Source organism: Pleurodeles waltl, chromosome 12 (genome assembly GCF_031143425.1).
Source record: "Pleurodeles waltl isolate 20211129_DDA chromosome 12, aPleWal1.hap1.20221129, whole genome shotgun sequence".
Classification (NCBI taxonomy): Eukaryota; Metazoa; Chordata; class Amphibia; order Caudata; family Salamandridae; genus Pleurodeles; species Pleurodeles waltl.
In genome coordinates, this window is record NC_090451.1 from 656,875,865 (window position 1) to 656,893,120 (window position 17,256).

Here is a 17,256-nt window from a genome sequence, read left to right on the forward strand (position 1 = left end):
CACACAGAAACATACAGCTTATTAGAACCTGTTCTAGTTCTCACGACCTTCTGCAGGTAGCGATTGTCTATCACCAAACAAGCTGAAGCTGCTGTGGAGATGCTAAATTAGGGGCTAGGGAACACACGAGAAGCAGACTGTATCCTCAGCAAATCCAGTTAACTATTGACTTGTCCTTTGTAATTTCATTTTAGGCCCACAAAAAATGAATCTCTAAGAATAGCGTGGTACTGTGGTAAAAGAGTTCATCTGACTTATTCTAGAGCATGACCATAGACAAGGTTTCATCCATTTATCCTAGTTTTCTAAGTTGTGATTATAGAAATCTTCTGGTCTACGGTTTCAGATGGATATTGAGGCAGTACGTTTTCACTCTGCTGTGTAAACCTACACCAGCGAGTTCACTGATGGAAGGACTTTCTTCAGTGAAAGACCAAGTGGGCGAGGCAGGATCTATCTTGAACGAGGTTCATTCAATGGCAGATCTAGCTCTGACAAAAAGGATTACCATGCCCAGTTGCAAGTCCAGTGTCAAGGCTCTTAAAAACAGGCACCCTTGAAGGATCACTTCTTCATGGAATGATAGTGTTAAGTTTAGAGTGACTGTGTCGGCTATAACAACATGAAGCTTCTTGGTGCCGAATAACAGCTGTTTACTGTTACTCAATGGTCTATTTCTTTTTTTTAGATCAACTTCGGAAGGATAAAAGGCTCAGTAGGATAATGCAGATTCCAGGAGTGGATGAGTCAATCCACTGTGTCACTGGTTTCAATTGCTTAGGGATGCTCTAGTTTGATAGCTGGAAGCTAGCCGGTCAAAACTCAAGAGGAATGGCACCCAGTGGCTGCCTTCATGCAGAAACTCACTGAAGTGGAATTCGGATAATAAACCTCTGGCATAACTACTGTTCATTTCAAGGTACAAAAAAGCAAGCTACCATAGCTACGCTTATAGATTTACATCACCATTTCGCTGTAGAAGGCAATACTACATATGACTGCACTGACATCAGTACATTGATTTCACCATATTACAAGAGTCTGGGACATAATGTCTTCCATGAAAGCTGGGAGAGTTCTTAAGCTTTAGATGCATCAACTTTGATGGCCTGTGGACGAGAGCTCCTTCAGTACTAGGCAAAATACTGGTAACCCTGATGGTTTCTCAGTAGTAAATGAAAGAGAAACACACAAACGACCAACAAAAGGGCTTGGACCTAATTACAAACAACAAGCTAATTCCAATTATCAACGCAGCTAAGAGAATTTAAAGCGTTATGCTAGCTGAAATAGTGGCAAAAGAACCCAACATAAAAGGCATGGTACAAATCAGCACATACAAAAAATGCACTGATGAAAATAACACTAAAATTAAAGACTACCAAAGTGGTGAAACTGAATAATATGCAAGTGTTTACATAGAAGACCACCTATTACTGCCTTAAACAGGATTACTACACCACTGTAGAATCCTTTCCGTTGAACACAGAGCCAACAAGATAAAGCTACTATGCCCTCTGGTATGATACCAGCGGCGATGAAGATAAACACAATCCTTTTCTAGCTAGGGAGGAATTGCACAATTTCTTAAGGAAAATTAACCTGAACACTATTTTTCTACCCAGGTCGATGAACACCTAACTAGTCTTTTATTTTCTAATCCTATGTAGGATTAGTTGTAATCACTCTACCAGTAGTACTCCCTGGAAATCCTGGATTTTGAAAAGGTAATGCTTTCAAGACCTGGACAATATGCAGGGCAACCCACAGGCAGCATTGCGACGACCTCCCCAGAGCCGAACACGGGCATTCACAGAATGAATTGCCAACACCAACCCGACAACCAAACAGACAGACAAAGATAGCAACATTATCCTGTAGGATACAAATACCTGTGGGCAGGAGCGTTTGTAAGAACTTTAAGATGAGAGAGATACTACAATGAACTTACATGTGATCCTCCCACAAGCATGAAAGATAATATTACTTACATTGTAGAAGAAGCCTCAAAAGCAGGGCAGGTATCGAAAGAAAAAAAAACGACCTAATTACTGAAAGTCCTCCAGTTCCATACTTTCCTTTTACTCCAGCGATGTTTCATAAGAACAATCATTCTCCTGGGAGATTGATCATTGCTGGAGTCAACCCCGTATTGGAGCGTCTCTGAATCTGTAGATTTTTTCTATAACCCCTTGTCAAAAAAAGATCTTACCTGAATAGACACCAAAGGCACAGTGAACCTATGAGATACTCTCACCTTTGATTCAAACACACAGATCTTGAGCTCTTAGTGGACGAGGTCCTTTATAAAAAAAAAAATACTTCTACAAGCTGCCTTGTGGGTCACTGATCATTTCTAAAAGTCATTGTGCGGTTGTAGAGCACGTCTGTTCACTTTATCATAGTGTTCTAACTTAGTAATGACAAAGATCTACTTTAAATTTGAGACTGACTGACGTTCAAACAGGGGGGACTAGCAAATGAAATTCTAGATGTCCACTATTTTGAAAAGGAAGGTTAATTGTATTACTACAATAACCCCTAAATAACAAACCTAATGCCATTGTGTCATTAAATTGATGATTCTATTCATTTGGGTTACACGCATGTTGCCCCAAACAGATCACTGTACCTATGGATGGAACACAACTTAGCATTCTTGAACATACTTATTTTGACCCTGGAGAGCAGGCTATATACATATATGAACTCAAAGCCCAATGACAAACTCTCTCAAATTTTGGAAGACATAACCCTTGTTCCCTCCGAGCGAACCTACTGGTAGATCAATTTCTCAGAGCAAGAAGAAGCTGTTCAATTTTAAGTGCTTCTGACAAACAAGCAGCATCATTAGGAACCAAACTACAAAAGAGGCATTACTCAGAAAATCTGCTTAGACAGCACAGGAAAAGAGCACACATTTTGTTAATAAATAAAGCTTAACATGCATCACTACATTCTCTTCTCTATCCAATCAAGTCAGGAAAATTATCAGTAAATACTAGAAGCCCCTAAACACAGGAAATAAAATAAATAAGCCAGTGCTTTTCTTTAAACAAGGCAAAAATATCAGAAACTGTGTAGACTACAGATGTTATGCCTACCAGCATTTTCTTTTTAAAATATCATAAATGGATTTATTTTTGGTCCACGGATAAAAAGAGACTTAAGGATGAGGTCAAAAGAACCTATAAATAAATAAAGAAAAAAGAAAAAAAAAGGATGAGGTCAAAAGAAACGCTTTGAAATCATTTCCCTACAATGCAGATACTATGCATCCCTAGGCCGATGACTGTGAAAGGCACAATGATGAAGCCATGTCATTCTGTAGGCGTCTGTATGTGTGATGACGTTTGCACATCTACAGAACAACAAGGGCAACAGTTTTTTTGATTTGTTTTGGCAGACACCACATGGATCAGTAATAAAAAATAATCCCACTTTACCCCCCCCCCCCCCCCCCCCCCCCCCCACCTTAAAGGGCTATGGACTACTTAGAGGACTATGTGAGATGTGGGGGACCAACAAAAGAGCGGATGGCTGAGGGAATAAAAAAAAAAAGTAAAACTAATAGCTAGTGCGGGGGAGAAGGGACAGCACAGTGTGGTGTTAGTGGGACTAAAAGTAGAAGCATCACACAACAGAAAGGGCAATTTGGGGGAGCAACATGGAGCCTCAGCAGCACATATGCAGGTGGGGGTAGTACACAAAGATCAAGGAAACATGCACTGTGATTGAGTACTTATAAAATAGTTAGCAAAATGTGAGCAGAGGAAAAATATGACATAGCCAGTCAAAATAATGGTAAAGAGGCTATGCGCCGGTGGCGTGGAGGAAGAGAAGCCACGGAAAAAGAAGCAAACAAATAAGAGAGACAATAAAGCCAACCGATGGTAACCAACAGGCAGGCTACGTACCCACTTCAAGGTCTGGGTATGGGTAAGTCTTTCACCTACAGATGGCTAAAAGAGATCTGGTAAGAGAAACCTAAAAGGAGGTTGCACATATAGACTTTCCCCTGCAGCATCAGCAAATCTTTATCTGCTGCGACCTCGGATTGAGTACTGGTACATGAGTACTGGTACATGAGTACTGGTACATGCTGTTTCTTTGCCAACCAGAAAATGGGACCAATTTAAAACTGAAGCTTTTTATAACCTTAGCCTATATTCCACATAAATCCTTGTAGGTGTAGACAGCATCAGTGATGGTGTGTGTGTGTGATTGTGTGTGTGTCTGTGTGTGATTGTGTCTGTGTGTGTGTGTGTGTGTCTGTGTCTGAGCAACAACAAGCCTACTCAAGCTAAAGCACTAACAATTTGCCATCAAAGCGAGCCATGGGCCGGCGGACAGAGAATGAGGAGACGAGCTATAAGGTAGGATGCGCACTCTCAACTACCAACAAAACCTATAATGTGAGACTTGCACTCGTAATTACTTCTCATTAAGTTGCATACTGTTGCAACACCCCTCAGTAACTATAACTCTTCAGAGGCTGGTAAGCACAGAATTCAGGATAATATCCCTTGCATCACTTTGTGAATGCCAATCACATGTGGTGGTAAGAGTGTGAGTACAATAAAGTTATCCTAGTTCTACTACACCAACAATGTTTGCCTTTCTCATTTTACAAACATTTCTCGCAAACGTGTAAGTAATCCAAACAAGGTGGATGGACCACCCATCCTGATGGCTTTACTAGTACTCTACTTTGCGTTCTCTTTTCCACGAAAGGAACCACCCCCAGCTGGAGATTTAACCAGTTATTTCTGGTTATCAAGTTATTTTTCTCTTTCTATAAGAACTGCTGGCACCTTTAAATAGAGACACAGGTTTAGAGGGCTGTGGAATGTTGTAGGGTAACTATTGGCCCTGGTGAATGCCCCAGGCCCACAGAGGTGTACAGCTAGTGCTGAAACATGCTGACAAGATTTATAATATTGCCTGGGCTGTAGCAGCCATTAACTTTCATCACAGCTTTTAATTCCTGCCCAGAAGATATTAATAAATGTATTCTACCTGATGCACAATGTAAACCACCCATAATCTCCCAAGGAAAATCGATGCTCTACCTTATACACATTGAAAGCTCAATGTGAGCTCACCTGCAATACTGTTGCTGGCGAAGGAGCTACTCCTATGATCACCAAGTGTGGGTGAGGGGTATGCACCCCTGTTGTAAGAATCATGATGCAAGAGTGCAATTAACTGAAGACATAAGGGATTCCTAATAAAGAACCAGGTACTTTACTTTATTATTCTCAGTCTGATATGAATTGTTATTTTTATTTCTTTCCAAATAAATGCATCTCACTTGACGGTGAAAACTGCTGAACAGCCAGGAGCTCATTCAGAGCTTTAGCTCTGGACAGAGGGCCTGATTCTAACTTTGGAGGACGGTGTTAAACCGTCCCAAAAGTGGCGGATATACCACCTACCGTATTACGAGTTCCATAGGATATAATGGACTCGTAATACGGTAGGTGGTATATCCGCCACTTTTGGGACGGTTTAACACCGTCCTCCAAAGTTAGAATCAGGCCCAGAGTCTATTACGCAGTATTTGTATCATGTAGCAGAAAGGCCGCCAATATAATCAAAATATGTTGACTTGTGACGCCTAATTATTTACTCTTGAAAGTATGATGCCTTTGGTGGAAGATAAGATTGAAATCGTGCCTACTGAAAAAGAAAACACTGATCATCATCGTCTGAATAGAGCGAACAGTACGGTGTGATAGGTTCTTGGACTGGCAGGCACAAGTTAAGGAGCAACATGAACAGCCTGGGGGCACTACTGTTCCAGGTTACTGACTTTTAATGATGACAAAGTGTCCTCTAGGTTTAATGAAGCAGCTTAAATGAATCAGTGACTCTGTGGTACAGACCTGTAAGATGTAATATGGAGGGTGGAGAGGCGTGTGGAGTATAGCACTAGGATGTCAATCTCCTCTGGGTGCTTCCGCCTGTGAAAGCAGAGCTTTAATTTTTCTACAAAATGCCTAGTTTTCTAATTCAGGCCATTCTATATTTAGAGTCACAGGACTGTTAAACATTTGCACAGCTTATGAGTGTGGCTTATTCGGGTAAATAGATTTTGAAACTTTTCAGAGGTATGGAGTTCTACTTTATTGCAGAGAAATTTGGGAATTCTTTGTGGATGAGTTTCGGCTTGAAGCAGAGGGTTTGCAATTTGACGTGGGTCAAAATTGGATACCTGGTTCTTTCAGAGATATTGCACTACTCAAGCCTCGTCTTTAAGCTCTGTGTGTATGGATTTTCTGCCTGTAACTGACAAGTGTGCACAATCTGTCTATTTTCTCTCATGTTAGATCAGTTCTACGTCTCGGACAGTACAGAGTTCTGCAGACCGCACTACCGCTATCCTCCTTGAAGAAGCATTGTCAGATGAGAAGCTACCTCTTCAGCTCTATGCATAGTGTAAGTGATTAGCTTTGTGGTACCACATTATCTTTTTAATTCAGTTTTGCAGACATTGATGGCACAGTTTTCTCTGCATCCTGAGGCAGTTTTATTCCGGGAACAATGTAGCTGGTGTGCTTACTGGTGTCCTGGAAACTATGAACAATAAAAATATGTATGTTACTCAGCAGCAGTTAATGCCAAAGTATCTACCGGTGTCCAGACGGCTGTTAGTCATGAGTCGACCAACATCAAAGTCTAAACGCTAAAGGCAATGTGTGTCTAAAGGCAAAATTAGGTCTGAATACTCATTCTGTAAGAATAAAAGATTTTTTATTGAACTACGGTATCTTTAAACGTGGTTGACTCGCTCCACAATAACAGACTGGTGGAAGGGAGTTCTTAAAAGGGATAGTTTCAGACGTGAATCTCCAATGTGACCAATAACTCTTACACTAATGGCTTTAAAGTTAAATTAACGTGGAAGCGCTATGAAATGGCTATTGCCTGCATTAAGACTTCCACTGTGACCGCTTGACGCTGGGTCATCAGCTGGTGCACCGCAGCAGCTTCGAGTACTTAAACTCATCATTTTTTCCTCTGATTTCTGCGTGGGCCTCAGCTGGAGGGGTTTACAGTATGTGCCTTTATGTGACGGTTTGCTGACACATTAGGCGAATCAGGTTGAATGCTGGTAGGGATCACTATTCACACTTTGATCACAACAGATTTACAGATCTTGCATTAGATATTACAGTGGGGGTGGAACGTATGTACGAAATGTACATTTCTGATCAATATTACCAACGAGGTATGACCTATGAGCTCAGTCAAGTTGGAGTTTTAAGGGAAAGCCAGCATGTGGTGGGAAGGGGCGGGTAGATTGTGGGCGAAGGGAGAGTAATTACAGGTAGCAAAATATAAAATAAGTAGGGAGTTGAGTTCTTTGTTGAGAGAAGAGAGCGAGACAGCCTCAGATGAGGAGTAAGCTCATGCCAGATAAGTTCTTCCAAGGAGGATTGATTTCAAGAGGAATGGGAGTGGAATTAAGCAGGCTGATGAGTAAAGCCAATACCCATCATTGACCAAGGTGACGACGAGGGCTTTCACAGTGGTACACAAGGTGGATTCAGGATGAACATTTTCTTCTTGCGCAGAGGGCTGATCTGGTAGCAGGCTCTTTGGATGTTCCTGTTTACGTGCCCTTTGGTGGACAGGAATGGGTCAGTGATGAAGCCAAGAAGTTCAGCAATGAACACATGAAAGTGTCTGATACAACAAACAACGCTTCTCTACACTGCATGGAAGATTTCTACTAACCCTGCTAATTTGCATCTAACCATCTTTGGCACTTACTGCACACAATAGCGCCGAGGCTGGGTCAAAATAGGGAGTAACAGGTTTTCAATATCCTGGGAATTGAAACACACTTTGAGGAATTCCAAAAAAAGGAAAAATGGCCTTTATAATGTGCAGAAGATTCTGAACAGCAAAAAAGCCACATGGCACAAAATTCCCCAATTTTCTCAGGAATAATGCGTATAATAATCTTTGATTCTATCCATAGCACACCCATAAACGCCAGAATATAAATTCCGATCACCTTCTAATGCATTCCAATTTCATGCAGTTTGGTGAATGGGTAAAAAATTGCTAATGGCGATCAAAAAGTAGCATATCCCATTTTCATGCTAAAGAAGGTACACCAAAGTTGGCATCAAGTTACAACTTTACTCAAAATCGATCTTTTTATGATTTGATTATTACTTATTTAGCAGTTTTTGAGATGCCAGTGTTAATAAATTAGCCAGGATTGAAGGGTTAATCTATTTTCAAACTTGGACGGATATGCTGGTGAAGAGTTCCAACAAATTTATTAAACAGTTTTTTAACTTTTCAACTACTTAAGGATCAGTAACTCTAGAAGTTCGATGACCCTTAGAATTGGCGGCCGCCGTGACAAGAAAATGTTAGTGGCTGCCAGGGGGCCTGGAACCATACTTTGAAAAAAAAGCAGAAAGTGGACCCATGACTGTAGACCCACCTAAGCACATTGCTGTCCACAACCCTTACCAAGTGATCACACTATTAAGACCACAGAACACGAAGAATGTGTGGACCCTTTAGCAAGCAGAACACTTTACAGAAATAATCACTGCAACAAGAGCGATCCACTGTTGCAATCTTGGAATGGGCCGTGGTTATTCAAACCTGGATCCTGTAGTTTGCAGACCATATAACAGGTCCATAAACTTTAAAAAAATGAGGAACCATTCAGCGTCAAAATGGGCACAGTAGGTCAGATGCAGAGGGGCCTAGCAGAAAGTCAAGACCCGCACGTTGTACCTGGGGCACATGGCCAATAATTGTGCTCTGAAGATCAGGTAGACTCGAACTGCAGTGTGGACAAAAGTCACACTAGGGGATCTGTAAGTCAAGCTGTGCATTTAGACTTTGCTATGCTTGGCTGTAGTCGATGCATGTTGGCTTTTATGAGCATCTCGCAGGACGCAAGCATGCCTGCAGCCAGATTCACTGCACATGTCAAAAGGCAGCGTACAGGGTGTTTGGAAGCACAGGGCCAGACAGAACGATAAACCTTACACATAAAACTCAGTGTGAATAGCTAGGGTGTGTCCTCGGGGCATTCTGGGGGCATGGGGACTTGGCACATGGAACTGGTCTGAGACCACATAAGGAGTCTTGTGCCCAAAGCACAAGACAACAGGCTGTAGACAGTGTGTTCTAGAGATACATGGACTGATAATAGGCTGTGGACAGGGGTCACACTGTGAACTCAGTGCCCGCTGTGCATGGCAATAGGTAAATACGATGGGTTCTGAGGGAATGGACACTGACAGCATTGCCAAAGGTACCTTAAACCCAATTCACACAGCCAAAGCATTGGAGGGAGAGGCGAGACTGGCGTAGGAGGTGACTTAAGACCATGCCCTACATACACAGTACAGGTTTGCACTCAGGTGGTCATACGGGACTGGGCAAAGGATGCAGCCTTATAACCTGCTCCACCAGGGAGAAAAGTATAAAGGAACCTAAAATAATTCACAGAAAAAAAACTGTAAAAAGGAATCTAGGGTTTACATTCAAATCTAAATGTACTATTTATTTTTCGGTCTAGCTATAAATATAGGAACACTAGGTGCTGGAGTACCATGGCAAACAGAACTGTCACACAGTTAAGCAATTACAAAATGCCAAACATGTCACCTTTCTGCCACTCAATCATTTTTAACAATAATGAAAAGGCTAATTCCCATAAAAAGTAAATGCAAGATTCAGTTTAGATTGCAGTTAGAAGACATACCTGGTGACTTGCGTCCTGGTGTTGAAGTCCAGGGCTCTCATGGACTGCAGCACTTCTACACATCCCATGTACTGCATGAGTGACAGAAAGAAACACAAATTAGAGGACAGTTTAGCCCGGCACAGGGCTGGACTATAACGCACCACTACCCGGTATGACTTCCATACGGGCACTGATCAAAGCTTGGCAGGCAGAATCTGTGGCATCCAAGAATGGTTTACTGGATGCAACAGATGCAAAGACGAACCAACAGTGTCAAGACACAAAGTATGTGATCACTTGGATTGGCATCTTGGTGTAGTACTGAAAAGCTAGGCTTGATGTTCAGTGTTAGTGTGCAGGGTCTTGGTTCTGGGGCGGTGACAGCAAGGGTGATGTTGTAACTTGTAGTGTCTGTTACAGAACGGTGATGGAAATATGTAGAGACGTGAAGAATAGGTCTTTGAGCTGGAAGCAAACGAACACACATTCCGGCAATACTTTGTAAGCATGATGTGGCCACTGATCTCGTCTATCGGGAGATGCCTCAGAGTGGAGCAGACTTCAGTCCCTACTAGCTTTTCTTTGGCCTTCTACCCCGCATTACCTCACCTTCGTGATGAAGGGGCGGAATGAATATATTGGGAAGAGTGAGCCCTGCTGGTACATTTATAATGACTGGTTCAAAACAAAGAGGAGGAGTGAGGAATGTGTATAATTCAATTTCAGAGGGACTAAGTGGCCCCAGTGATGGCTCGGTGAAAAAGAGAGTGACGTGAACATGTTTTATGCTTCCCTACAGAAGGTTTAAATTATTTTAATCTCCTGAATTCAGCAAAACATACATCTGGTCTATTGTACGACTGCCTTGTTATACTATCCCAACAGCTATAAAGCCAGGCCTACTCTTGCATGTCCCCTTTTGAAGCTTTCGATGGTCACTAGCCATTCTATAGCTGTATCCTTTTCAAGTTATGTCACTAGGCCATATTTCCAGACTAACCTGATAGCTCAAGGGAGCAGAAACGATTTGATAATACCCAGTAGATCATGAGATCATTCCCAATGGCATATGTGGAGCCCGGACCACAAGTACAAGGCGTTCGGAGGCTCCCATATCTTTAGTAGCCATAAAAGTTTCTGTCTTTCACAGCAGAACTGAAACAACTGGACTTTTATTGATCTTTGATTAACTTAGATTCAGACTTGTGCTTACATCTTCAACTAACTAGAGGACTAGTTAAGAATTTTTGGCAAAGCAGGCTCCTCAGCAGTACACTTTGCAACCCGTCTCTTGGTGACAGCAGCAATACCTTGGCTTCCACACATCCGGGCTTGATCAAAGAGGTGCCATAGTGTAGGGAGGTAGATACTCTTATGACACCAATGCAGAATTCATGTGCCACACCTACTGTCGAGCAATGCATGATGAGGTAGGTGGTGCCAGGGATGAAGACAAGTAGCTCCATGCTTTAAGAAAAGAGTTGCTCAGTGGTAGAGACTGCTTTCAGCAGAATAATTTGCACTCCAGGGGACAGTTCACCTGCATTTCATCATTGCAGCTCTAAACCATTTCTGGTAAAAGCTCTCTCTGGAACTTCAAGGAGCTGGGTGCATTCCCTCTAATCCTATTGGGTTGGGCCCGCATTGGGAGTTGCACTTTAATTTTGGGTGAGGGAGTTGGTTCAGATAGCATCAGGCTTGCCCCTAATCCTAAGGGGACAAAGAGTGCACTCAAGACTTCTAATTGTAGCAGTGGGATCCAGCTTTTAGCACCAATTTGTGGAAGCGAGACCTTTGGCACTGCCAATCATACTCTAGACTGGGTTCAAAAAGCTGGCACTAGTTAATCACACTACTGCCTTCAACTCTGGGGGCTTTCTTCTGCACTTCAATGGCCAGAAGTACCTTCTAGTCTGGGGTATCAAGTTGCTGGGCATAAGAACGAATGCTCTACTTCCAACATGCTCTTCAGGCTAAAAGCGTGTGTTAATGGGCATGTTTCAGGATTCCTTTTCATTGAAGTTGGTTGTGGGCAAAATGAGTGAGTTTAGTGACCCTAGAACAGGGATACTGTATGACAGAGAAAGAAGAGTGTTCCTGGGACATGGGTGCAGCACAGACAGAAATAAGAGAGCAGTGGGACAGTAATACAGTTCTAGCTTTGTGGGAAGAGTGCCCCAAGGACAGGGATACAGTACTGACAGAAGGAAAAGCGGCCCCGTGGACAGGGATACCGAAAGATGAGTGCCCTTGTATGGGTATACAGTACTGACAGAAGAGTGGCCATGGGCCAGAGAAACCGTACTGAGATAGGAGGAGTGGCCCTGGGGCAGGCATACAGTGCCCACACAGAAGGAAGATTGTGGGACAGCGATACAGTGCTGGCTCTTTGGGAAGAATGCCCCGATACAGGGATGCAGTATGGACATAGAAGGAAGGGTGACCTTGGAAAAGGGATGCAGTGCTGGTACAGAAGGGATAGTGGCTCTGGGACAGGGGTGCAGCGCTGCCTCTGTGGGAAAAGACCCTGCCCTCGCTACAGGGATGCGGGAAGGACACAGAAGGAAGAGTGCCCTCCCTACAGGAATGCAGGAAGGACATAGAAGGGATTGTGGCTCTGGGACAGGGGTGCAGCGCCGACTCTGTGGGAAAAGACACTGCCCTCGCTACAGGGATGCGGGAAGGACACAGAAGGAAGAGTGCCCTCCCTACAGGAATGCAGGAAGGACACAGAAGGGATTGTGGCCCTGGGACAGGGGTGCAGCGCTGACTCTGTGGGAAAAGACCCTGCCCTCGCTACAGGGATGCGGGAAGGACACAGAAGGAAGAGTGCCCTCCCTATGTGGATGCAGGAAGGGCACAGAAGGAAGAGTGCCCTCCCTACAGGGATGCGGGAAGGACACAGAAGGAAGAGTGCCCTCCCTATATGGATGCAGGAAGGACACAGAAGGGATTGTGGCCCTGGGACAGGGGTGCAGCGCTGGCTCTGTGGGAAATGACCCCGCCCTCGCTACAGGGATGCAGGAATGACACAGAAGGAAGAGTGCCCTCCCTACAGGGATGCAGGAAGGACACAGAAGGAAGAGCGCCCTCCCTACAGGGATGCAGGAAGGGCACAGAAGGAAGAGAGCCCTCGCTGCAGGGATGCGGGAAGGACACAGAAGGAAGAGTGCCCTCCCTATATGGATGCAGGAAGGACACAGAAGGGAGTGGGCCCTCGCTACAGGGATGCTGGAAGGACACCGAAGGGAGAGTGCTCTCCCTACAGGGATGCAGGAAGGACACAGAAAGAAGAGTGCCCTCCCTACAGGGATGCGGGAAGGACACAGAAGGAAGAGTGCCCTCCCTATATGGATGCAGGAAGGACACAGAAGGGAGTGGGCCCTCGCTACAGGGATGCTGGAAGGACACAGAAGGGAGAGTGCTCTCCCTACAGAGATGCGGGAAGGACACAATAGGAAGAGTGCCCTCGCTACAGGGATGCAGGAAGGACACAGAAGGGAGAGTGCCCTCGCTAAAGGGATGCAGGAAGTACACAGAAGGGTTAGTGTCCCTGGGACAGGGGTGCAGCGCTGGCTCTGTGGGAAATGACCCCGCCCTCGCTACAGGGATGCAGGAAGGACACAGAAGGAAGAGTACCCTCCCTACAGGGATGCAGGAAGGACACAGAAAGAAGAGTGCCCTCGCTACAGTGATGCGGGAAGGACACAGAAGGAAGAGCGCCCTCCCTACAGGGATGCTGGAAGGACACAGAAGGGAGTGTGCTCTCCCTACAGAGATGCGGGAAGGACACAGAAGGAAGAGTGCCCTCCCTATGTGGATGCAGGAAGGACACAGAAGGGAGAATGCCCTCACTACAGGGATGCAGGAAGGACACAGAAGGAAGAGTGCCCTCCCTACAGGAATGCAGGAAGGACACAGAAGGGATTGTGGCCCTGGGACAGGGGTGCAGCGCTGGCTCTGTGGGAAATGACCCCGCCCTCGCTACAGGGATGCAGGAAGGACACAGAAGGAAGAGTACCCTCCCTACAGGGATGCAGGAAGGACACAGAAGGAAGAGTACCCTCCCTACAGGGATGCAGGAAGGACACAGAAAGAAGAGTGCCCTCGCTACAGGGATGCGGGAAGGACACAGAAGGAAGAGCGCCCTCCCTACAGGGATGCAGGAAGGGCACAGTAGGAAGAGTGCCCTCGCTACAGGGATGCGGGAAGGACACAGAAGGAAGAGTGCCCTCCCTATATGGATGCAGGAAGGACACAGAAGGGAGTGGGCCCTCACTACAGGGATGCTGGAAGGACACAGAAGGGAGAGTGCTCTCCCTACAGGGATGCAGGAAGGACACAGAAATAAGAGTGCCCTCCCTACAGGGATGCGGGAAGGACACAGAAGGAAAGTGCCCTCCCTATATGGATGCAGGGAGGACACAGAATGGAGTGGGCCCTCGCTATAGGGATGCTGGAAGGACACAGAAGGGAGTGTGCTCTCCCTACAGAGATGCGGGAAGGACACAGAAGGAAGAGTGCCCTCGCTACAGGGATGCAGGAAGGACACAGAAGGGAGAGTGCCCTCGCTACAGGGATGCAGGAAGGACACAGAAGGGAGAGTGCCCTCGCTAAAGGGATGCAGGAAGGACACAGAAGGGATAGTGTCCCTGGGACAGGGGTGCAGCGCTGGCTCTGTGGGAAAAGACCCTGTGCTCGCTAAAGGGATGCGTGAAGGACACAGAAGGAAGAGTGCCCTTGCTACAGGGATGCACAAAGGACACAGAAGGAAGAGTGCCCTCCCTACAGGGATGTAGGAAGGACACAGAAGGAAGAGTGCCCTCCCTACAGGGATGCGGGAAGGACACAGAAAGAAGAGTGCCCTCCCTACAGGGATGCGAGAAGGACACAGAAGGAAGAGTGCCCTCCCTACAGGGATGCAGGAAGGACACAGAAAAAAAGAGTGCCCTCCCTACAGGGATGCAGGAAGGACACAGAAGGAAGAGTGCCCTCCCTACAGGGATGCAGGAAGGACACAGAAGGAAGAGTGCCCTCCCTACAGGGATGCAGGAAGGACACAGAAGGGATAGTGGCCCTGGGGCAGTGGTGCAGCTCTGGCTCTGTGGGAAAAGACCCCGCCCTCGCTACAGGGATTCAGGAAGGACACAGAAGGAAGAGTGCCCTCGCTACAGGGATGCAGGAAGGACACAGAAGGGAGAGTGCCCTCGCTAAAGGGATGCAGGAAGGACACAGAAGGGATAGTGTCCCTGGGACAGGGGTGCAGCGCTGGCTCTGTGGGAAAAGACCCCGTGCTCGCTAAAGGGATGCGTGAAGGACACAGAAGGAAGAGTTCCCTCGCTACAGGGATGCAGGAAAGACACAGAAGGAAGAGTGCCCTCGCTACAGGGATGCGGAAAGGACACAGAAAGAAGAGTGCCCTCCCTACAGGGATGCGGGAAGGACACAGAAAGAAGAGTGCCCTCCCTACAGGGATGCAGGAAGGACACAGAAAGAAGAGTGCCCTCCATACAGGGATGCAGGAAGGACACAGAAGGGATAGTGGCCCTGGGACAGGGATGCAGCGCTGGCTCCGTGGGAAAAGACCCCGCCCTCGCTACACGGATGCAGGAAGAACACTGAAGAAAGAGTGCCCTCGCTACAGGGATGCAGGAAGGACACAGAAGGAAGAGTGCCCTCGCTACAGGGATGCAGGAAGGACATAGAAGGAAGAGTGCCCTCCCTACAGAGATGCAGGAAGGACAAGAGTGCCCTCGCTACAGGGATGCAGGAAGGACACAGAAGGAAGAGTGCCCTCGCTAAAGGGATGCAGGAAGGACAAAGAGAGTGTCCCTGGGACAGGGGTGCAGCGCTGGCTCTGTGGGAAAAGACTCTGTGCTTGCTAAAGGGATGCGGGAAGGACACAGAAGGAAGAGTGCCCTCGCTACAGGGATGCGGGAAGGACACAGAAGTAAGAGTGCCCTCGCTACAGGGATGCGGGAAGGACACAGAAGGAAGAGTGCCCTCCCTACAGGGATGCGGGAAGGACACAGAAGGAAGAGTGCCCTCCCTACAGGGATGCGGGAAGGACACAGAAGAGATAGTGGCCCTGGGACAGGGGTGCAGCGCTGGCTCTGTGGGAAAAGACCCCGCCCTCGCTACAGGGATGCAGGAAGGACACAGAAGGAAGAGTGCCCTCACTCCAGGGATGCAGGAAGGACACAGAAGGAAGAGTGCCCTCCCTACAGGGATGCGGGAAGGACATAGTAGGAAGAGTGCCCTCGCTACAGGGATGCAGGAAGGACACAGAATGAAGAGTGCCCTCGCTACAGGGAGGCAGGAAGGACACAGAAGGAAGAGTGCCCTCCCTTTAGGGATGCAGGAAGGACACAGAAGGAAGAGTGCCCTCCCTACAGGGATGCAGGAAGGACACAGAAGGAAGAGTGCCCTCCCTACAGGGATGCAGGAAGGACACAGTAGGAAGAGTGCCCTCGCTACAGGGATGCTGGAAGGACACAGAAGGAAGAGTGCCCTCCCTTTAGGGATGCAGGAAGGACACAGAAGGAAGAGTGCCCTCGCTACAGGGATGCGGGAAGGACACAGAAGGAAGAGTGCCCTCGCTACAGGGATGCGGGAAGGACACAGAAGGAAGAGTGCCCTCCCTACAGGGATGCGGGAAGGACACAGAAGGAAGAGTGCCCTCCCTACAGGGATGCGGGAAGGACACAGAAAGAAGAGTGCCCTCCCTACAGGGATGCGGGAAGGACACAGAAGGAAGAGTGCCCTCCCTACAGGGATGCGGGAAGGACACAGAAGAAAGAGTGCCCTCCCTACAGGGATGCAGGAAGGACACAGAAGAGATAGTGGCCCTGGGACAGGGGTGCAGCGCTGGCTCTGTGGGAAAAGACCCCGCCCTCGCTACAGGGATGCAGGAAGGACACAGAAGGAAGAGTGCCCTCCCTACAGGGATGCAGGAAGGACACAGTAGGAAGAGTGCCCTCGCTACAGGGATGCTGGAAGGACACAGAAGGAAGAGTGCCCTCCCTTTAGGGATGCAGGAAGGACACAGAAGGAAGAGTGCCCTCGCTACAGGGATGCGGGAAGGACACAGAAGGAAGAGTGCCCTCGCTACAGGGATGCGGGAAGGACACAGAAGGAAGAGTGCCCTCCCTACAGGGATGCGGGAAGGACACAGAAGGAAGAGTGCCCTCCCTACAGGGATGCGGGAAGGACACAGAAGGAAGAGTGCCCTCCCTACAGGGATGCGGGAAGGACACAGAAGGAAGAGTGCCCTCCCTACAGGGATGCAGGAAGGACACAGAAGAAAGAGTGTCCTCCCTACAGGGATGCAGGAAGGACACAGAAGAGATAGTGGCCCTGGGACAGGGGTGCAGCGCTGGCTCTGTGGGAAAAGACCCCGCCCTCGCTACAGGGATGCAGGAAGGACACAGAAGGAAGAGTGCCCTCACTCCAGGGATGCAGGAAGGACACAGAAGGAAGAGTGCCCTCCCTACAGGGATGCGGGAAGGACACAGAGGGAAGAGTGC

General features: G+C 47.1%; 1 protein-coding gene and 1 long non-coding RNA gene across 6 annotated transcripts in view; one reads left to right on the forward strand and one right to left on the reverse strand.

The window, feature by feature from the left end:
• Positions 1 to 6,450, forward strand: part of LOC138268585 (uncharacterized) — a 331,134-nt gene extending 324,684 nt beyond the window's left edge. The window contains exon 4 of the long non-coding RNA XR_011200027.1: positions 6,333 to 6,450. This is a non-coding gene — a long non-coding RNA (uncharacterized lncRNA). The remainder of the gene's footprint in view (positions 1 to 6,332) is intronic.
• The window catches only part of SHC1 (SHC adaptor protein 1), a 105,494-nt gene that overhangs the window by 42,267 nt on the left and 45,971 nt on the right, over positions 1 to 17,256 (reverse strand). For all 5 annotated transcript variants that reach the window (XM_069218375.1, XM_069218377.1, XM_069218376.1 and 2 more), the window contains one exon: positions 9,749 to 9,819. In XM_069218375.1, the coding sequence (XP_069074476.1) occupies positions 9,749 to 9,819 (71 nt within the window). The remainder of the gene's footprint in view (positions 1 to 9,748; positions 9,820 to 17,256) is intronic.